Raw genomic sequence first — 23,727 nt, forward strand, 5'->3', positions numbered from 1 at the left:
TATATATATATATATATATATATATATATATATATATATATGTATATATATATGTACGTGTGCACCCTTAACATTAAATTCCTACATAGTGACATTAGTTTTATGTATAATCTTTTTGTTCATATGTCATTGTATATTCAATACTTTTACTAACATGGGTTTGTAAGTAGTTTGGTGGTTTACTGTAGATTGGTGTGTTCATATTTTACGTTGTTCAGATTTAGGAACTAGACAAGTATTTGAATACCAAAATTTAAAATCTGATAATCGTTTTTGACTTGCACCATACATTTTGAATTTCCCATTCCTACAAATAGCAATTTTCAATATATTTTGGAAGTCCATCTTTTATTGTTTATAGTGTTTATAAGTTTCATAGCCATGAAGGTAGCTACATTGAAAGTAAATATGCATCTGATGCCATGCATTCATATATATTAGAAGTCGGGATCTTGGGTCGCCTGTGCCTTTTGCAAAAAAAATGAAACACTAGCGTGTGAAAAGTATGCACATATACAAGCATGGCGTGTGTATATAGCCTACTTGCGTCATTCTTAGGTATCTCGCATTTAGGATAACCATCTATTCCTCCCTTCAGGGGTCGCCTGAGAAGCAGGGTGGGGGGGGCGGTTAAATTTTCGACTCCCGTCTCATATACCCTCCTTACAGTCATGGAAAGCTTAATTTATGGCCGGCAAAAGATTCCCCCCGCAGTTTGGACGAATGAAAATGGGATCGCTTTAAGAGTTGGTCCCCATAGGCGTGTCTCATTTATCATCGCTTGGGAGGAATTTTTGCTTTACCTGCTGGTGTTCTTGTTGTCTTTACTCTTGCTGTTGTTGTGATTTTCCGTGCGATGCTGTTTTCTTAATGAATTAATACACGTCTTTCTTTTAGTGATTATTTTGATTGAAGTGATGGACAATAGGAGTGCTCTTGAAAATTATGGAGTTGTTATTGTTACTACTACTACTACTACTACTACTACTACTACTACTACTACTACTACTACTACTACTACTACTTGCTAAGCTACAAACCTAATTGGAAAAGCAGGATGCTATTTTTATTATAATAATAATTATTATTTTACGATTATTATTGTTATTATTATTATTATTATTATTATTACAACTACTACTCCTCGCTAAGTTACAACCCTAGTCGTAAAAGCAGGATGCTATAAGCCCAGGGGCTCCAATAGTGAAAATAGTCCAATGAATTTGGATACTTTTAATACTATTATTATTACTGTTATTGTTTTAAATCCGAGAATGCTGGAGGAGAGAGGTTTGTTACATGCAGGAGAGATGTGTTAATCATGATATAGGGTCAGCGTTTCTCTCTGCCTCTTTCTCTCGTCTATCATTCTCCCTTCCCCTTCAATTTTTCCCCTCTCTTTGCCTTTGCCATATTTCATCTTATTGTTATGCAGCAGTGACTGAAGGTATCCGAACTATCCGTATCATAAATCACTTGTGAGATTTAGATTCTTAAGTGATCAGGTTTTCTGTGAGAATGAAAAACAGAGAGAGAGAGAGAGAGAGAGAGAGAGAGAGAGAGAGAGAGAGAGAGAGAGAGAGAGAGAGAGAGGGGGGGGGGGCAAGGACAGGGTGTGAGTGAGGGGGCCAAGGAGAGAGAGAGAGAGAGAGAGAGAGAGAGAGAGAGAGAGAGAGAGAGAGAGAGAGAGAGAGGGGGGCAAGGGCAGGGTGTGAGTGAGGGGGCCAAGGAGAGAGAGAGAGAGAGAGAGAGAGAGAGAGAGAGAGAGAGAGAGAGGGGGGGGGGGGGGCAAGGGCAGGGTGTGAGTGAGGGGGCCAAGGAGAGAGAGAGAGAGAGAGAGAGAGAGAGAGAGAGGAGAGAGAGAGAGAGAGAGAGAGAGAGAGACAGACAGACAGACAGGAACAGGGTGAGAGAGAGGAACAGGGTGAGAGAGAGGAACAGGGTGAGAGAGAGACAGGAACAGGGTGAGAGAGAGACAGGAACACAGAGAGAGAGAGGGACAGGAACACACACAGAGAGAGAGAGAGAGAGAGAGAGAGAGAGAGAGAGAGAGAGAGAGACTCTGCTCACAGTTCTAGCGTGCACACATTTATTTGCACAAATGTCTAATTTAAGATATCTCTAAGAAATCAAGCACCCGTTGAACATGGCCAAAATTGACGGCTTCTAATACCTTTTGTCTTCTACAAATTCGTCTATTTTGCTAGATAATATATTAGGGATATTAAAGGGGTAACAGTAACAAAAGAAACTACATTTTCCAGATATTAACTCCAAATGGCTTTCTTATTAACACTTTTCTACTTTGTTTAACGAAAACTGTCCTAAGATAGATTTTCATCTAACTATATCACCCTCAAAAGAAAAAAATAGTAGTAGTAAGACTGCAATACACCGTGAATTATAGTGAAAGTTAAGAATAAGTTTGATGTGGTTTTGTGACATTGTTGGTCAAAAGTTTTCCACGTAACTTCACTTTTATAAGACTTTGAATTTTTATTTATTTTCTGATTCTTACCTTTTCCTTGCTTTTCTAATATAGGAAAGGGAATCGTTCTGTTATTCTCAATGTCCATCTAATGTCTCTCATTTTCATTGTATGTCATGTCCATGTACATTTCTTTTTTTTTATATGTTGGAATATCCTATACTTTAGTTTGCTCTCTTATCCATGTTGCTCTTTTTGTCTGTTATTCCAATCATTATTCTTTCCATAGCCCTTTGAGTTGTGACTAGAAATGTTCTAGGGTTTTAGTAAGGCTCCAAGTTTCGGATGCATAAGTTAATACTGGTAGGACCATCTCATTGAATACCTTTCTTTTTAGAGAAAGTGGCATTTTACATTTTATAATCTCAATTTGTTTACCAAATACTCTCTATCCTTAGCTTATTTTAATTTCAGTCTCGTGTCCTGGGGAAACTTATTGTCTGTCCTAAGTACGTATATTCATTAATAATCTCCAGTCTCAACCATAACTCTTACTTGTTGTCTCAGTATTTTCATAGAACATTAGTTTTACTTACATATTTTAAGTCCCACGTGTCTGCTTTCTCTTAAAATTTTCTATCTTTTGTAATTCCTCCCATGATTCACTAAACACAACTGTCATTCTCAAATCTTAAGTTGTTCAGGTATGCCCCATTAATGTTAATTCCTACGTTTTCCCTAACTAAACACTTTAACTACTACTTCATGCTGTGAATAATTAGGAGAGATGGAGTCTCCCTGCCTGAATCCTTTCTCAATCGGAATTTTCTCATCTTAATGTAGTTTCAGTGTTGCTGTACTTCCTGTATAGATATCTTCAAGTGTTCTAACGAGATTCTTCTATTACTTGTTTTTGAAGGGGTTTCATACTGCTGATGTTTTGAGAGAATCAAAAGCCTTCTCATAGTGTGAATGCCATGCATAGTGGTTTTTCATACTCTTGATTTTCCCATCAGCAAGTTAATGACATGGATATGGTCAGTTGTTGAATACCCACTTCTAAAGCCTGCCTGCTATTTTGGTTGATTAAAGACTAGCTTTCTTGCTATTCGGCCTAATATGATCTTTGTAAATATTTTATATATTACGGAGAGTAAACTTATTGGATCGTAATTTTTCAGGTCTTCTCCTTGTTTGTTAATTAGTTTAATAATAGTTTTCCAATCTATAGGTATGGAGCATTCTTGCAAACATTTGGTGTAGAGTTCAGACAGTCTTACCACTATAAAATCACCATCATCTATTATTAAATCCGTTGGTAGGCCATCTTCTGCTGCCTTGCCTCTTTTCATGGCTTTTAATGTTTTCTTTACTTCTCCTACTGTTACGTTTGGTACCTGCTCAGGTGTTTCTATCTCTATTGAAGTTATTTCTTACATAGCTATTGTATAGCATTGTATAGAAATCCTCTTTTTATCACTCTACATCTATTGTGGATAATATTTCCATTTTCACCCACCAAAGGAAACATATGTTGGGGCCCTATTCCAAGTCTTCTTTTCATCAATTTGATGTTTCTTCCTTTCTATAGTGTTTCCTCAATTTTGGTCTGATTGTGTTTACGAATATCTGGGGTTTTTAGTTTATTAAATGTGTATGTATGTATTTTTGTGGGAAAAAATCTGCTTTTTCATTTCGCACTCAGCCATGCATAAATAAAAGTTATATTGTCCGTGCGTGTCAGTGTGTTTCATGCATTGCACCACAGTCTCGTCGGCTATAACTTAAATGAAATAAAATATGTAGAAGACAGTTGTAGAGTTTAATGGCAGCTTTTGAACTGATGGGGTTCTACCAGCGTGCCTGCAACAAATCTTGAAGAGCGACCATCAATCTCATAATTAAATTTTCTCCCTGGAGAGATCCAATCAGCCTGATCACTTCCAAGGGAGATTTATTGTTGGGGGTTATCTGCAGGAGGGGGACATCTCTAGCGGGAGGAGGAGGAGTAGGGGGTGGTGGTGGAGGTAGAAGAAGAAGAAAGGAATCTTAAGAGGTCGGGATTGAGGTGGGATTTAGTTTGCTTCCATTTCTTTGTCGTCTTACGAGTGAAGTGAAAGGTTAATGGCTCTTAGTCCTTGGCCTTTAACAGATGATTCTGTGTGAGATTAGATGTAGTTTGAATGATGTACAGTGAATGGGCTCACGGAACGAGGGAAAAAATTGCGATATAGTTAATTTGCTCAATATTTATTTGATAAATTGTGTATGTTCATGTATAAGAATGCATATACGTGTGTATATTTATTTATATAGATCTGTGTATGTATGTTTTATTTGGGTGGAAATCTCTTGCTTGAGGTACAATTGGGCACACTATTCTATCTTATTTCAATTGTTTTTATTTTGAACGTTTTATAGTTTACACATAAAATATTTGTTTTCAAGTTACTGTTCTTAAAATATAGTTTATTTATCTCCTTATTTATTTCCTTATTTTCTTTCCTCACTGGGCTATTTTCACTCTTGGAGCCCCTGAGATAATAGGATCCTGCTTTTCCAACTAGGGTTGTAGCTTAACAAGTAATGATATAACTATATACATACATACATACATACATACATACATACACACACACACACACACAAAAAAAAAAAATATATATATATATATATATATATATATATATATATATATATATATATATATATATATATATAATATATATATATATATATATATATATATATATATATATATATATATATATATAATATATATATATATATATATATATATATATATATATATATATATATATATATATATATACATATTATAGATAAGTTTGTACATAATTATAGAATGAGCAGATATGATTTTTCTCATTTAATAGCTTTGTATTGCACCATTAGCTACACAAAGCACTTAAAGACAGTGCTCGATTTCTTGCCATATTCGGTGTAGCCACGGTGTATGTACAGTAGACCATGAGTGTAGCACTAGCATAGCTTTATCAGTGGTGTTAATAGCACCCGTGGTCTATTGCTTGATCAATTGTGTCCTGCTTATACAGTATATTCGATGCACAATATCTGTAACACCCTATAGAAAGAAATTTTCAAGGGGCGAGATATCTGGTGAACGAGGTGGCCAGGAAATTTGGCAATCCCTTCCAATCCACCGGTCTGGAAAGGGGTCCCCAGTGTGGTGGTGCACCATCTTTCCGGGTAACAACGGTTGGTTGAATCAGATTGGGCCAATGACTTGATTGCTCATAACATCTCAAAATACATTTACCTTTTTACTATCTCGTCAAAGTTCTCAAATTGCATGGGGATGTTCTGATCCCCCAATTCTCACTTCATGTTAGTTCTTTTCCATGAAGCTTGCAGGGTTCCTTCTGCGCTAAAAACTTAGGGGGAAATGTTTCATCCCCACAAGCTCACTCTTCATCCCCACAAGCTCACTCCAAAATACTAACTGCAAATGCTTCGTCTTTGTTTCTGATTTTGGTGGAGAGAGTGTATGAGTTGCACTTTATAAAGGTGCAATCGGAAGCACTTATGTAGATTTAAGCAATATTGAACATGGTTGCTTGGGTGTCTGGCAGCAGTGGGGGATGACTTCGTAAAAGTACTATCAGAGGCTGGTCTTACACGATCGATGTTTTCCTTAAGAGGTTCTTGGCCATCCGCTCCTTTTGTGCAACTCTCCATAAATTTCCTTTGCTATGGAGAATAGGCAAGGCACCAATAACCAGAATGGAATTGCAGAAAATGCTTCACTGCAGGGAGAATACAGGAGCCACGAGGCTAATGGCTGTTGTGAGAATTTATGCCATTCCCAAAGGTATGGGAATCTGAGGCTTTCATATTTTGCAAGTCTAGATGTTTGTTAGCCTTGCGTGTTAAGCTGCGCAAGGCCAATTTTGAAAACGCAAACTTCCTCACAACGGCGGAATCGTGAACTCTATCCGAGAAAGAGAAATAGTCTGGAAGAGAGTACACACTTCTTCATTGCAGAAAAAAGCTGTGGAATCCAGACTACATGATGTCTTAAGTTAAGGCACCACTCTATTGAGATTCCAATCGTCAATGCAGCTTACTAATCTAGATATTATGATGTGGCGAGTAAGCATCCAAATTTAGTCTGCTTTGACGAAAAGATAACGTTCCTGAGTAACGGATGCCAATCCCGTTGTGCAAGATTGAAATCATGAGCTTGGTCGAAGAGGGTTAAAGATTGCAATATCAGTTATGAAATTTTGAGGCTGCCTTGCAAAAAATAATTTTTTTTTATTCCAAAATTAATTTTAGTATTTTTTTTTATATTTCAAAGAATCTTTGTTTATGTTTATCAATATTTGTTATAAAATTTCTGTGTATCCAAATATTTTTAAATTTTATATTTTCACGACCATAGTCTTTATTACCTCCGCCAATGAAGTTGGAACGTTATGCTTTACTCTTTGTGTTTGTGTGTGTTTGTTAGTGAACACTTTCTTGGCCACAATCTTAATCGTAGAGTAATGAAACTTGCAGGGATTAACTTGTGTAAAAAGCTGGAAATTATCAAATTTTGGAAGGTCAAGGTCACGGTCAAGCAAAATTTCCAATTCTTGTAATCAGCCCTAAGTTTTAATTTAGTTTTCCCAGAGACTTCAAACCTGGTTCATATTTGAGTGTATGAAAATCCACGCCAATTCATACATGTTAAGGTCGAAGGTCAAGGTCGAGTCCATGGTCAAGATCAAGCAAAAGGTCAAATTCTGGTCATCAACCATAGGGTCAAAATTTGAATCGTAAAGTAATGAACTAGCAGAGATTTTAAACTTCTTTATACAAGAGCTGGAAATTATTATATTTTGAAAGGTCAAGGTCACGGACGAGCAAAACTTATTATCACATAATTAGCCATAAGTTTGGACATCATTGTCAAAGAGACTTCAAACTTAGTTCATATTTCAGCGTATGAAAATCCACGCCAATTCATACATGTTAAGGTCGAAGGTCAAGGTCGAGTCCATGGTCAAGATCAAGCAAAACTTCAAATTCTGGTCATCAACCATAGGGTCAAAATTTTAATCGTAAAGTAATGAACTAGCAGAGATTTTAAACTTATGTATAAAAGAGCTGGAAATTATTATATTTTGGAAGGTCGGTCAAGGTCACAGACGAGCAGAACTTATCACGTAATTAGCCGTAAGTTTGGACATCATTGTCAAAGAGACATCAAACTTAGTTCATATTTGAGTGTATGAAAATCCACGCCAATCAATGTAGTTCATATTTGAGTGCATGAAAATCTATGCCAATCTATACATTTTAAGGTCAGAGGTCAAAGTCGAGCACAGGGTCGAGAAATAAGCTGCCGCGCGGTGGAGGTCTGCGCTCTACTGAGTGCCCCTCAAGTATTGAAATGTAATTCCATGGTTCAAGCAATGTAGTCTTGACAAAGAAACACACACATGACTAATATATCTGTATAGACATTTACTGGTATATATTGTATACTAGTGTGTGTGTGTGTATATATATATATATATATATATATATATATATATATATATATATATATATATATATATATATATATACATACATAAATATTATTTATATATATATATATATATATATATATATATATATATATATATATATATATATATATATATATATATATATATATATATATATATATATATATATATATATATATATATACACAGTGTATATATATATATATATATATATATATATATATATATATATATGTGTGTGTGTGTGTGTATGTATGTATATATTGTATTTCTATCATTACGCTGGAGGAAGGATCTGAAATATTGACCTAGCACTTTAGCATTCACGCATGTTTTGTGCCAGTTGGTACAAAAAGTCCGTAACAGTTTTTAAATTCGGTTATAAGACATTAATAAAAAAGAGAAACCAAAGCATAAAAACTACTATAGCTAGTTGAAAAGTAATATTTTTAATACATTGTTTATAAGCAGTTCAAGTTTGTACATAACTGGGCTGCGGTTTTAGAAAATACACTTGCTTTTTATTTCTTGGTAATCCATGATCTCTTGTCCCTTTTTAATTAATACTGCTTGTACAATGATGTTGAAACACTTGCCTTGTTTCCTGCTGGATAATTATATTTGCTGTGTTAATATTGTTTAGTTATTTCTACTTTGACCTTCATATCTTTTATTACAGTGATTGCCTGAATTCTCACAAATTCATAAATTGTTTTATGTAAAGGTGACTTTCTAATCAATAGGCTACATTTTTTCAAAGTAGGCCTACTATTTTTAAATAAAACTTAAACATTCAAAGTTTTCATTAATTTAGGAATATTCATGAGTTCCATGTAGAAATGTAAAAATAGGTTTTTCATACTAAAATCTGTATTAGTCTTAAAAATTTTCCTTGCTTGATAGAAAACGTTGTCGATAAATTACCCCAGATATTGCAAATAACTTTAAAAGAGATGAAAATAAAATTTTGTTGGAGATGATGAATTGAGGAATTAAGAACGTAGGAGTCCACATTTATCAGTTTTCTACAATCCGAAAACTTAAAATCTCATAATTTTTTAAAACCAAAGCGTCTTAAAGGCCACTCATGAATGGCAGAGGCAACGGACAGTGATATTGCCTCTTGGTAAGGGTAGAAGAGAGATTTTAGCTATGGTAAGCAGCTCTTCTAGGAGAAGGACACTCCAAAATCAAACCATTGTTCTCGAGCCTCGGGTAGTGCCATAGCCTCTGTACCATGGTCTTCCACTGTCTTGGGTTAGAGTTCTCGTGCTTGAGGGTACACTCGGGCACACTATTCCGTCTTGTTTCTCTTCCTCTTGTTTTGTTAAAGTTTTTATAGTTTATATAGGAAATATTTATTTTGATGTTACTGTTCTTGAAATATTTTACTTTTCCTTGTTTCCTTTCCTCACTGGGCTATTTTCCTTGCTGGAGCCCTTAGGATTATAGCATCATGCCTTTCCAACTAGGGTTGTAGCTTAGCAAGTAATAATAATAATAATGATAATAATAATAATATTATCAAGCATGACAGTGACTGTATATACATATGAACAGTGCCCAAGCCTCCTCTCCATCCAAGCTAGGACCAGGGAGGACCAGGCAATGGCTGCTGATAACTCAGCAGGTAGGCCTATAGGTTCCCCCATCCCTAGCTATCAAGGATGGTGATGTTGCAGCGACCAAAGAAATAAACGAGTTTGAGCGGGACTCGAACCCCAGGTTGCAGCACCACAACCCCTAGAAATGAAAAGTCCTTCTTTCTACCTTTTCTGATATAGATCTTCCAAATATACCAGAGAAAAATAAAAGCATGGAATGCAGAGGTTACTACCCTCGCGCGAGCACCTCGTGAGTGTCGTGTATACATCAGGGGCGTGTGAAAACCACTATTCACAGGCTGTCTTCCAATTAGATAACTCCTTCATCAAAGGGAAGGGCCGTAACAAAGACCCCAGAAACCACACTTGTACCACGCCCCGTCACCCACACGAACGCCTTCTAGGTCATCCTTCTGCAAGACCATATGGCTTGGCAGGGAAAGGGTGGGTCCGTACAAAAATAACCGGGAAGGGTTTCACCGGGCGTCACAGGTCTCTCCCCAGAAATAGATTTTTCCTTCGTCAAAATCCCTTTTCTGGGTCGACCTGTGACGGCCGGTGAAAATGTACCAGAGAATGCCTTCCATGCCCAATAAAGTAATAACATAATGAGGAGAATACAATCACCATGTACGACAATAATATAATATAATAATGTAAGAAACGTCCAATTACCAACTAGCCAAATGACATAGGGAACGTAAGGCTAAATAACTACGACGACAAGGAATCAACTGGGTGTTGAATCGCAAAAGGCATCAAACCTTACATGTCTAAGCATATCTAAACATTAATGGAACGGTAACTACAATAACAGTTAAACCGTAGGAATTAAACATGGCAAATATCATAGGGCTAACGAACTACCCAGGAGAGTGACGACGTGGTGTGAGTGGCGGGTAGGAGGGAGAAGAGAAGAGATGGAAGAAAGGAAGAAGTAGAGATTAATGGGGAGGGATAAGGCTCCCCGCTGCCATTGTCGGGTTTTTAAGGGCCTGTATGATCTGGATTTCCAACCCGTATATTTTTTAAAATCATCAAAGTCCCTGTTCTGGAAGTAATTGATGGAGGTATCTACTGTCCGTATATCATGATCCTGGGGAAATGATTCCGGATTAGTATGTTTAAAGAAGTAGAGGATTTGTTGCCTGATACCGTGAATGGAAATAGTACCTCCTTGTTCCCTGATAACCCAGGGGCCAGACGAGCGGGTGGCAGTTCTAGCTAAAAAGGCCTTGAAAGTAGTGACTGGTCATAGAGAAAAAATCCTGGGGAAGAAGAATAATCTTCTGAGGGGAGCACCTATTTGCGGATCCTCATTTTTTAGCTAGGAAAGCATTGTCTGGAGAAAGGAGTACTTCGGCTGAAGGGAGGAAATCTATGTTTTCCGGGTTCGTGAGAGAGCTGCTAGTTCTGATATTCCATCACCTGAGGCCAAAGCCGTTAGAAATAAAGTCTTCCTAAGAAGAGTGATATACAGTAAGAGCAGGATTCATTGTCCGTGTCCGGCGCAAGTTTTGAGGACACCGTTCAGAGACCAGAGTCCTTTTGTGGCCGAACCGAAGGTCGAAGCCTAGCACATGTTTTTGGAATAGATGAGAAATAAGAATCCGCCAGGTTAATGTTAAACCCAACAAGGAAGATCTTCTTACAAAGCTGACTTGATGGTGGTTAAAGTGCTAACTGTTAGGCCTTTGCCAAATAGGAACCTCAAGAAAGAGATGGCTATATTCGGAGACATACGAGTATGGTCTGAACTCTTAGGGAATCTGCTAGTTGTTAACGGCCGAATCATATTGGCGAATTGTCGAGTCCCTTTTGTCTGATTCGATGAAGAGATCGTTTTCCGGTTCAATGTTCGCGTCTCTACGAGCTGCAAACTTCCTGTAGTCCACAAAGTTAGAGTTTTGGCTATTCTTGAGTAATCTGACACAGTGAGTTTGGATTACTTGGGTCAGTTTGGGGAACGGGATCCGGAAGGGACGGAGTTTCAACTCGAGGAGGAGAGGAAACCAACTGTTCTTGGCCAGTGAGGTGGTACTAAAACCACTGCCCCCCGGAAGGAGCATAGTTTGTATAAAAGTCTCATTAGAAGATTCACTGGGGGAAATAGGTAAATCTTCTTCTAATGGTTCCTGAGTATCCCCCGGAATGAAATTATGTCTAAAGACCATTCTGACTCCAGTGGTTTCGTCCTGGCTAGTGAGTCCGCTCTCACATTCTGGACTCCCGCTAGGTGAGTACTGACAGGAACCAGTTCTTCTCTGTTGCCCAGGCAAAGATAGTGACCAGGATCCGATTCAGGTTGGGTGACTTGGATCCTCCCCTGTTGACGCAGTGTACTACGTCTGTGCTGTCTGACACCACTCTGATGTGGATCGACCTCGGAGGAGAGAGAGTCTTCAGGGTCAAGAACACTGCCATGGCTTCGAGAACATTGATATGGTACTGTTTCATGGCGGGTGACCAAGAGCCCTGAAACATCTGATGTTCAGAGTAATCCCCCCATCCACTTGGAGGCGCGGCTATATGGAATGTCACTTGTGAAGGTGGGAATTGTAGAGGAACCGATTTGGAGAGGTTCTTCAGTTCGGATCATGGGCGTAGTCTCATTTTCAAGACAGAGGGGATCTTCGAGACCTTGTCTCTTAAAGGTACTGTAGCTCTCTTTCTCCAAACTCGATTGATGTCTTTGAGTTTGGCTTTTAATAGGAGATCTGTTACTGAAGTGAATTGGAGAAGGCCGATGATACTTTCTAAGGTTCTTCTGGACACCTGTTTGTGTTTGAGAAAATTCTTGATCTTGGAAGCTATTCCTCTTACCTTTTTGGAAGGGAGAGACAACGTGTGCTTCGACAGGTCCCACTGAATGTCTAACCATTCTAAGTGGCCTGATGGTTGCAGGCGAGACTTTTGGAGATTGACCCGAAATCACAGGTTGTCGAGAAATCGAAGTACTTCCTTCGTAGCTCTGTTGCCTTCTATGGCCGACCGGGCCCAAATGAGCCAACCGTCCAGATAAGCAATGATCTGTATCTCTTGGTTCCTGAGTTGTTCTAACACTCTCTCCCAGTTTCGTGAATATCCTGGGATCAATGTTGAGGCCGAAGGGCATGTCTTGAGCGCAAAGGCTTTCCTGCCTAGGCGGAAACCCAGATAAGAACAGAAGTTTCGAGCTATAGGCACATAATAATAGCCGTCGGTAAGATCGACAGAGGTGGTGACGGCCCCACGGGGAAGTAAGGTCCGTACCTGAGAGATAGTCAACATCCGGAACTTGTCGCAGAGAATGTAAGAGTTAAGCTTTGACAAGTCCCGGTCCACTCTCAATGCCGACAAGCCTTTCTTCGGAATTGTGAACAGGCGGCCTTGGAACTTCGGTGATCGGTCCCGTTTGATTGCTTTCTTCTTGAGTAACTCTGTGGTGTACTCTTTCAGGATGGGAGTGGATTTCTGGGAGAAGGTCACTGGTGGAGGAGGAGGACCTTGTGGCCATTTCCACCTCAAACCTTTTGAGATTATGCTATGAGCCCACGGACCGAAGGTCCAATGGTCTCGAAAGTGGTAAAGTCTCTCCCCTACCGGGACCACCTCGTTGTGAGGGAGTGAATCTAGGTCCTTTCCTTCCCCGAGCCCCCTTTTTCCTAGGTCCGCCTCGATGGTGGAACTGTCTTCTACTCCTGTAGCTTCCTCTCTGGTGTCCACGAAAGGAACCTGAGGGTTCGGAGCTAGGGCTGTATGCAGGCGAGGACATCCAAACGGGGTTGGGCTGTGTACCTGGGGAATCAGTGAGGTAGACCACCTGATGAGGGGGATTCGGATGCATAGGCGTCGAATCAGAGGAAGACTGTGGTGACGAGTGGGTAACTGACTATTGATGGCAGTGACCCCGGTTCGTTTTGTAGAGGGTAACTCTCTGCTTCTTCTTGAAGAAAGCTTGCTTTTGGTCTTCGACCTTCTTTTTGGCAGTGAGGCCCCGCCTCACCTGCAATTTTGGTTTGCTCTCGTATCATCTTGTAGAACCTTGTTCACCTCCTCCTGAGGGAAGAGGGTTTTACCCCATCAGGAGGAAGCTATCAGCCTGCTCGGTTCATGTCTGATAGAGGCCTCAGACAGAACGTATTTCCTACAACTAACCCGAGCAGACCACAAAGCGTGTAGGTCGAATTGGTAGGGCAGAGATTGGTTCTTCGTGAATATCCGAAACAAAGTCTCAGTGGGATAAATTGAGGCTAGGGGCTCCCCGAGGTGGGGTCCGTCTCTTTAAGAGCTTGAATAGTAAGACCTGTCAATTTATCCGTAATAGGCAAGGTAATAATGAGAGCAGTTGTAGATATGGCGTAGGCCCCATTGTGTGGGGTGAGCTTGGAATTAGCGTACCCCCAGACCGACAATATCCTTGTCCAGACAGATTGGGCCTGCTCTTTAGGAAATATTACCGTTACCTTCGGTACCTTGTCTAACCTAACCAAGGCATGCTCTTTCAATCGAACAAATCTGTTGAATGGGAATTCTAGTCCCTGAGAGTAAATTCTAGGTCCTCCAGAGGGCGGACGTCTATGCCATCCATAGTTATGGTACCATCTAAATATGGGACATGTAAGGCAAATTTCTGTGTTGTTTTTATCGAAGGAGGTTACTTCGATGCGTCTGGGGCTGTAGGGGGAGACATCAGAGTTCCTGAACGGATCCGATTCGCCACCATATCTTTGAGCTCCGTCATACCTCCTTGGCTTGCCCTAGAACGTGTTGTATCTGCTCTTTAACCCTACCCCTGACTTTTAGCAGTCACAGTTTTATGCAAGGTAATATGAACATCAGGATCCTTTGAGGGTCCTAGGTCGGTGACGCAGATAATGGCAAAGCTGAAGGCTCAAAACTCCTCACCACCTACCTGCCCGTCCATGGGGTCGTCCAACCCTAGAGAGGACACTCCGAGGAGATAGGGTCCTCCAGATGGAACATTCTTTCCAAATCTTGATACCCAAGAGCGTAGAGCCGCTCTTGCAGGCCGGAGAGATTCATCATCATCCTGAAAGAAGTGAGGGGATTAGTGACGAAGGAGAAGACTGTTCTCCTCAATAAGCAATGTATTCATAAATCCAGAACAGATTAAATCATCGCCAAAGGATACCAAAAAGAAACAAATTAGAACCAACTTACATCATCGGTCAGGAGTAGGGAGGACAGCTCGTAGCAGAGCGTGCATGACTCCGGGAACCATACCATGTAGGCGGACCTTCTGTAAAAGAAAGGAGACATAAGTCTGGATGTTCCTTGAAACTCTGGTTAGTGATCCTATTCACAGGCTGGGATCAACCAAATATCTATAAATAATAATATATGTGTATGTATATATTTGTACGTGTATATAATACATATATCTATATTTATGCATATATTTAATTATAAATATGTATACTGTATATATGGATAAATATCCATACAACATCGTGTTCAAATAGAAATAAATTTCTACTCAGTACTTGGGATCGAACGCTAGCCCCTTCTAATGAAAAGCCAGGTCGAAACCAACCATGCCATGAGAGGCTATTTACTGTTCCTTGAGACTCTGGTCAGTGAACAGATGAATCAATAGAAATAATTAACATTAACTATGTGTGACTACTATGATTTTCAAAATTGTTAGCTAGAGCTACAACTAATATACTAATATCCAGTAACCACGTAAGATGTAACTATAAACCTCATCGGTAAAATAATGTTAACCCTGGTTCTGATCGTCTGAGTGATCTCTGTTGCCACCGGAGATCCGGTGACAAAGGTCCGTCATAGTGAAAACGTGAACATCAGAGGTAAGATAATATTAACCTCAATGCTGAACGTCTGTGTGATATCCGGTTAAGCCGGAGATTCGATGAAAAAGGACCGTAATAATGAAATTGTGATTATTCATGAAAAAAGGGTTCGTACCCTGGTTCTGATCGTCTGATTGATCTCTGTTTGTACCGGAGATCCGGTGACAAAGGTCCGTCATCGTGAAATCGTGAACCTCAGCGGTAAGATAATATTAACCTCAATGCTGAACGTCTGTGTTATCTCCAGTGAAGCCGGAGATTTGATGAAAAAAGGACCGTAATACAGTAATGTAATTGTGATTAATCATGACAAAGGTTCGTGTGCAAAAGGCCTCAGCCGGAGTCTGAGTGCCGGATTTCACCGTTGCACTCCAAATATCCGACTAGTTCTCACCCAATGAGTATCCATTATAGCGGAGTATAACTCAAGGCGGAGCTACGGGTGTCGGCATAAAGCGATCCCAAAATAATGACTCATACACTAACGGAACCTATTAATAGTGCTAGCTATATTAACAGTAACCACATCAATAAAACGTGAATATCATCAAACGTAATATCATCATCCCGGAGAAGAAGAGGAGGCAGGAATAACTCGTGATCGTATAAAACGGAAAACGGGAAATCCACCTCCCCTACTCGAGCTTAATAAAGAAAACGAGAGAAAGGGTAACTCGTAACTGTAGTAACAGAAAACGAGCACTTTATGCTCACGCTCTCATGGTTACATAATAAAGAACCAAAATCACATAATAATATGATAAGAATAATGATAAAAATTGTAATAACCAAGAACGAAGAATAACGACAACGTAACAAATAAACATAAAGATATAGTCTAAAACAGCACCTTCCTGAGGCGTGTACAAAACTATAACAAAGACTAGATCGATATTCTTAGTTGGTCCAAATTGGACTTGCTAGCAAATAATTACCATAGTAAAAACAATAATAAATAATGATAATAAAATTGGTCATAAATCGTAAGTGATATAACCTAGATGACAGAGTACCAGATGGGCAATATTAATTTGAAAAACTACCGAAGCGAACAAAACCAAAATGGCTGCCGATACCAAGGCAGGCCAACCGCTTCCCAAACTAAAATCCACATTACTGGAAAAAGAACCAATGCCCGGTACTGAAATAAACTGTCAAAACAAACTATGGTACTTAACATTGGTAAAGGTGAAGTAGCAGCGTCAGTCATGTTGAATTAACGACAATCACTTGCGAAAACACCGATCAAAACAATTAACGACTTAGCGGGCAAGTCCAAAACAGAAGGATGACCTAGAAGGCGTTCGTGTGGGTGACGGGGCGTGGTACAAGTGTGGTTTCTGGGGTCTTTGTTACGGCCCTTCCCTTGGATGAAGGAGTTATCTAATTGGAAGACAGCCTGTGAATAGTGGTTTTCACACGCCCCTGATGTATACACGACACTCACGAGGTGCTCGCGCGAGGGTAGTAACCTCTGCATTCCATGCTTTTATTTTTCTCTGGTATATTTGGAAGATTTATATCAGAAAAGGTAGAAAGAAGGACTTTTCACCGGCCGTCACAGGTCGACCCAGAAATACAATTGGTGGAGAAACTAGATGTTTATAAGCTGCAATAAAGGATTGAGAATACAAAGGTTGAAACGGTTTGGACAACTAATTTGGAGAAATGAGGGACAATTGATATGGAAAACCATAAGCAAGGAAGTGGTCGAACGAAGCTGGGTTGTATGAAGGGCAAGAAAATATTGGAAAAGTATTAAAGATGAAGACCAAGCCTTAATGGGAGTTCGTGGAGGCAATGAAGGATGGATGATTTTACGGAGATTTTGTTTTCCATAGCACTAAGAGAAGAGTTAAGAACTTTGTTGATAATATTCTTAATCACAAAGTTGTCTCTCAGCCAATTATACTCTGATATTTGATGAATAACATCCCTGTAAGCTAACTTTATTTTGTTTTAGCAAATATTTAAGTTTTTTTATATGATTTTGAATAAATCTCCGATAAGTAAACAACCAAAATTGCTATGCCTGGCGGAGTAGTAAAAGTACACAGGGCCATTTTTGGTTCAACATTTTTCTTCAAAGACTGTCAGAGGTAAGTCAGGGTTAAGTAAGCAGCAGAAGCAGAGGTAGGGGGTTCACCTTTGGGAGGGGAGTCTAAAGAATTTTAATGTATAACCTGGAAAATAACGAAAATACCACATAAAAGGGTTTAAAGGCCGCTCATGAATGGCAGGGGTAAGGGACAGTGACATTGCCCTATCAAGCAGGACAATGCCCTTGAGACTGACCATATTACATACGATCAGCACCCAAGCCCCCTCTCCAGCCAAGCTAGGACCAAGCAGGGCCAGGCAATGGCTGTTGATGACTCGACAGATAGACCTATAGGCTCCCCCAAACCCCCCATCCTTAGCTCGCATGGATGGTGGGGTTGCAGCGACTAAAGGAACTAATGAGTTAGAGCAGGACGCGAACCCCATTCTGGCAATCACCAGGCAAGGACGCTACTACCAGGCCACCACAACCACATTCAAAATAACCTAGCACCTGCTATTCATTTCAGTGAACAATTGTATACCTAGCACTCTCGCCTCTGAATCTCTGATTAACAAAACCTATTTGGCGAAATCTCACTGATACAGTTGGACACAGGAATTCCTGGCACACCTCGTTGAGAGGAAGTGCAGCCTGTCACACCCTTACTGCTCCGAGTTCCTGTGTGTAGCTAAGCCCACCACCTCTCCCATGATGCCATCTCTTTTCTACACTATCTTTCTGTGTACTTGTCTTGCAGTAACGGTATGTCAGGGTGCAATTCATCAGAGCGAGGTGTGCCAGGAATTCTTGTCCAACTGTACATGAAATGCTGCTGTGTAACCCAACTTTTTCCACTGATCTCTCTTACCATATAAACAAAATACGATAAATATCGAGGATTACCAGAGATATTATTACAGGTATTATTATTATTATTATTATTATTATTATTATTATTATTATTATTATTATTACTACTACTACTAGCTAAGCTACAACTCTAGTTGGAAAACCAAGAAGCTATAATCCCAAGGGCTCAAACAAGGAAAAATATAGCGTGAATATGTTGAAAAGGAAAAACCACACAAGAGGTTGTACGAGATTGCTTGGTCTTAGAGAGTCAACAGTCGCATTCTTAACACATTACTTCCTTAGTATGCAGCAAGTTTCTGGTGAAATTCCTTAGTGGGTTCTGTGATAATTTGTTGAGCATGGGTAAAACTTTATTCTAGAATGAAATTTTTGCTTCATCAGAATTTCAGAGAATAGATTGCATATGAAAAATTCATGAGCCATCTGAAAAATAAATGGTTTCAAAATATTAGAACCTAGATACATGCCTACTGTAGGCTCTAGAGCCTTTAAATATGTGGCCCCGAGACTACAGTAGGCTCCCACGAGACATCCGAATAATTGAAGATATTAAGGCTTTCAAGAGGAAACTGGAGACTATTCTACCAATGTTTTGACAGTGATGATCAAACAGTAAGCGAACAATACGCATTGGTAAATGTTTAATGCTCTGAATGAACATCATAAAACGACTGTGGAGGTCCTGTAGAGAGTAGGGTTCTCCTGCTGTACAGGACCAAATTAGCAGGCCCTTAAAGTAAATAACTAGGTTATTTGCATGGCTGTTATTGACAGCTGTAGTTTTTCATATGCCCTTGTTTCCTTTTCATCAGGGGAGGATTAGGTTACAAATCTTGTTGACCATGGTCTTTCACCGGAATAGATTTGAAATAACTTTCCTGATTGTGCACTCAGGACCACATCCCTTGCTTAATTAATAAATTTCATTTATTTGATTATTTCCACTACATTTTTCAAACCTTACGGGTAAAGTATTGCCAGTACACTTTATGCATTGTACTGTAGTCTTTGCAGTATAATTCAACCCCTAGATGCACCCATTTGTTAGCCTTCTACTTTACTTTCAGCCACTTCTCCTGTCTTTTATCATGCTGCATAACCTCCATAATGCAACTGAATTATCTACCCGGTCCCCTCACTGTCATGTGGCCCAAGTTCCAGTAATTCAAATAAATCCAAACTGCATTTTCTACATAGTTAACCTTGTTTAACTTACATTTCCTTGAATATGAATAATGTATCTTCTAAGGTGCCGAGTCGTATTATTTTTAAAGACTGCTAGACAAAATTTAGTTTTAATATAAAGTTTTCATCATTTATTACCAGATGTAAGCTGACTGGCTTGAGATATGTATGCCAAATAGGTATAGTAAAACCAATCTGTCGTGGCCGCTGAGACTATTTCTTACCTACTGTATAGCTTATGGTGTCAAAATGATTCATCTTAAGGTAAAGTGAACGCTACTTGGACACGAGCCATCCAAACTGAGTGAAACCAATAAAGCGTAGCCACTTTATGACAGGTGTCCTTTTTTTTTTTTAACCATATATTTTTTTTAAAGTCATATGCCAGCATTAGCACTGTCTTTAATTTTTAAGCCATGTTACCTTTTTACTATATGGTACCAAGTCTTAGTCTATTATATTAAGTCATTCATTTTTTTTTCATTTGCAGAGTCAAGGCACTATACATGGCGAAGAATTACCGTATATATTTGGAGCACCACTCGTGGGAGGTTTCAATCACTTTGGCACAAATTACACTCATGATGAAGTGTTTCTATCTGAACTTGTCATGACTTTGTGGACCAACTTTGCTAAGACAGGGTAAGATAATACATCTACGTCATTGTTTAAATTGTGTTATTAATGGTAAAATATTGAAGGCATGTTGGTTTTATGCAGATTTAGTTCAGGTAGGCTAATATCTAAACACACCTATAATTTTGATTGAAATCATTGTAAAAAAAATTGCATTTTCACTCTTGGTGTACTAACAGACTATTTAGATAGTAGGGTCATTAACCACCCTATTCTTTAGTAGGGCCTGTAGTCTTTGCGTAGCTTATGAATACCTTTTGTTAATAAAAGTTCTGTAGGTATAAGTAGAAAATGGACACAAGCTAGCACCCTATTAATTTTTTAGAATATTGCTGTGTATGTACCATTAGACTTGGTTACTTCATGTATAATTAAGACAAATTTGGACATCAGAAGAAAGGAAGCCCTATACTAACTTGGGAGGCCAGTTCACACAATGAGTTGGTTGGTTTTTATTTTTATTTTATCTAGAGCTACATGGACTCTTGCCTGGTCAGCAACCCGTTACTTCACGTTACATTTCTTCCTCGACAATTGCTGACACTACTAAGGAGTCACTCTAGCAAAATGGGAGTTAACTGTTCATACATTGCATTTTTTCACTGCTGTTTTTCTGTTGTTTGTCTATTGACAAGTGAATCACATACATTAGCCATGAATATAAACATCAGAAAAAATCTATCCCCTTTTGGGAGAAGACAACCTGGTGATAAGGTATAGTGTTTATAAAATAAAAAGTCACATAGCGAAATTGCAAAGATCCCAAAGAGAAGGGAAATAAAGCAGTCAAAATAACACTTAAATTTTTGTGCATTATGGGAAATTGGCAATTGCATCCTACAAAACCCACAAGAAACACTGATAGGAGCTTGATGTGTATCACACACTTTTTGCACATTCGTACGATGTAATGCTATTGCTTTTTTATCTCTCTCGCTCTCCTACACTGATAGTAGACCAACCTGTTTAAGTTTGATGTGGCATGTTGGCATGTAGGCACTGGAACTGCAGCACCCATATTTTCACTTTATATTACTGTACTGATAACTTCAGCTTATGAAAAAATACTGAAAATCTTCATATGGAAATGTGCATTTCACTGTTCCAGTTGTGGGGTTTGTTTGTTCCATCCTTCAGCTTATAAAAAAAAATACAAAAAAAAATCTTTATGGAACTGTGCATTTCACAGTTCCAGTTGTGGCATTTGTCTGTTTGCATACACAGCCAGGAAAATGCACACAAAGCTGAGAGGGAGAGCGCATTGGCGCTCCCGCCGTGTTGAGTCGCCGATCTTGATGTGTTGGCACAAGGTATTTTTTTTCCACTCCACGTGTGTTGTGCTTGAAAACAGTGTATCATTCTTGAAAGTGATAAACTTTAGAATTTAATTATCCTACTAACAGATATTCTGTGATTAATTTTTTGCTGCTCTTCAACTTATTTTGGTTCTCTTGACAATTCTCATGACATCAGAGGCAGAACATTGCTTTTCATTACTAAAAAAAAAAAAAGACTCTTCTTAGAAGCACCATGAATTCGGAAAGACTAATGCACTTGCATGCTTTCAATGGAGAAAAATTCCTCTGCTCTCATCCACAGATCAAGGAAAACAATTATTGGTTTTTTTACATAAATTAAAACAAGAATGGATTTAATTTTTAAATGAATGGATCAAACGAGCTGTAACAATTTAGGTTATAGTAAGTAAAAATGTTTGTTCTTTTAGAATTGTCAAGTTTCTGTATAATTTTTTATACCTGTTTGTGTCCTTTTACACAATATTAAAATAAAGGTTACAAAATTTTCTGGAGCAGTACGCCAACTGATTTTAGCCATAAGTCGCCACTGTTCGCCAGCCAATTGCAATTTTTGGTAAAGCCTTGTATTAGCACCAAATTAGAATTGTTGTTTAGCAAGATTGAAGGGTAGAAGCAAGCAAGAATGTCAGTGTATTTTCATGTTGAAAAGTGGATGCAGCTAGGAGCCTAAGGGATGCTACAATTAAGATAAGCCTACAGAGCACAGCGAGAGGTGCAGTGACACCACTATCACGTGGGAATTTTCTTCTTTTACATGAAGAATGTCTCTCGTACCTTAGTGTTTTCCCCTACGATGTAGTGATGTGGCTCTCCTCCATTTCTTTTGTACACATTTACATATATTGAGGATTTACTACCAGAAGTATAATCCACAATGATGTTATTATTTGCTATAAGATTGTCCTTCAGCATTTAATATATAGCAGCTGTCTTTTGCTCTTCCTCGGGCAATGATTTATTTTTTCCATTTTTACTCAAATGTTTCCTATAATTCATACTTTGCTTCTTCATGTAAAGTATAAGTTCTTTGGACTAGCCAGTGTAAGTCGAGAAATCTTGGACTTGTAGGTCTTTTTAAAATTTTTCTAGTATAGTTCGCTCAAATTTTCCAGTACAGAATTATTAAGTCTACTGTAATGCTTTCATCATCCAGTCTTGGTGGTTAAGCTTGGATGGTATAGTAATGTTTCAATAAAGTTTGTGTTAACACCATAATATATAGTTAGTTTGCTTAAACTGTCATTTGGAGAAGGTAGAAAATTTATATCTTGCATCACTAAGCAGGTTACTTTACAACTGTCAATTCTTGCAAAGTACCATTTTGATCATGAATTTAAATGTTATTACTATCCTCAGTGAGTTGTTACTAACTACTTTACTAATAACTGTTTATTCACATCTTTGTGGACACCACAGCTATGCAGGTGGTGATATTTGACAAAAACCAGTATCACAGCATCATTACATAATCTTTGCACAGGTGGTTTAAAATATTTAACTAGTAATTAAGCTATGAAAATTAAAATCACATTTTGCTTGAAATGAATGAAGATTAAAAATTTTACACAAATAAAATGTGTAATCACTGCACTGTACTGTTATATTAATTTTCAATATTAATTTTACCCGATAATCATGTAGCTGTCAACTCTGTTGCCGACAGAAATCTACGGTAGGGATACGCCAGCGATCGCTATACAGGTGGGGGTGAACACCACAGCGCCATCTGTGGTCAGGTACTCCAGTACTTCTTGTCAACACCACCTCAATTTTTCCTCTGTCGTGCCTCCGGCTAGACCTACATGGATACGCTGTTGATTCTGGAGTTATTGCTCACGATTTGGTGATGTATTTGCTCTAGAATTTAGCCTTCGCTATTCAGGAAGCTATATCATTAGCTTAGCAAGTTTTTGGAATTAATTTGATTTAATTTCTGATTTAGGTACGAAGAGAGTATGAACTCTCTTTCACTTTTAAATGGCCGACCCTTCCCTTAGACGGAAGTGTTGGTGTCGAAGAGAGTATAGACTCTCTTAATTTTGCTTAACAAAAGTTATAGATTTATTTTATATCTCTCCGCCTTTTATAGGCCTCTTTGATTAACTTCCTTAAATTATTATAAACTTATTAAAATTAATTTTTATATTTGTTTATATTCGACCTTTCCTAATAGTAGGCGGTCTTTTCTTGGAACCGAATTTATTTAACATTGAGCCCGTCATTTCGTTTTTACCTGTTAACATATTATGCTATTTTAATGTTTTTGAAAGAATTTC

The 23,727-nt window shown here is 38.6% G+C and overlaps 1 protein-coding gene across 1 annotated transcript in view; it reads left to right on the forward strand.

Moving 5' to 3' along the window:
• Positions 1–23,727, forward strand: part of LOC137652174 (uncharacterized) — a 54,941-nt gene that overhangs the window by 10,022 nt on the left and 21,192 nt on the right. Inside the window, exon 3 of the mRNA XM_068385383.1 lies at positions 19,987–20,138. Within this exon, the coding sequence (XP_068241484.1) occupies positions 19,987–20,138 (152 nt within the window). The remainder of the gene's footprint in view (positions 1–19,986; positions 20,139–23,727) is intronic.

Source organism: Palaemon carinicauda, chromosome 13 (assembly GCF_036898095.1).
Source record: "Palaemon carinicauda isolate YSFRI2023 chromosome 13, ASM3689809v2, whole genome shotgun sequence".
NCBI classification, from domain to species: Eukaryota; Metazoa; Arthropoda; class Malacostraca; order Decapoda; family Palaemonidae; genus Palaemon; species Palaemon carinicauda.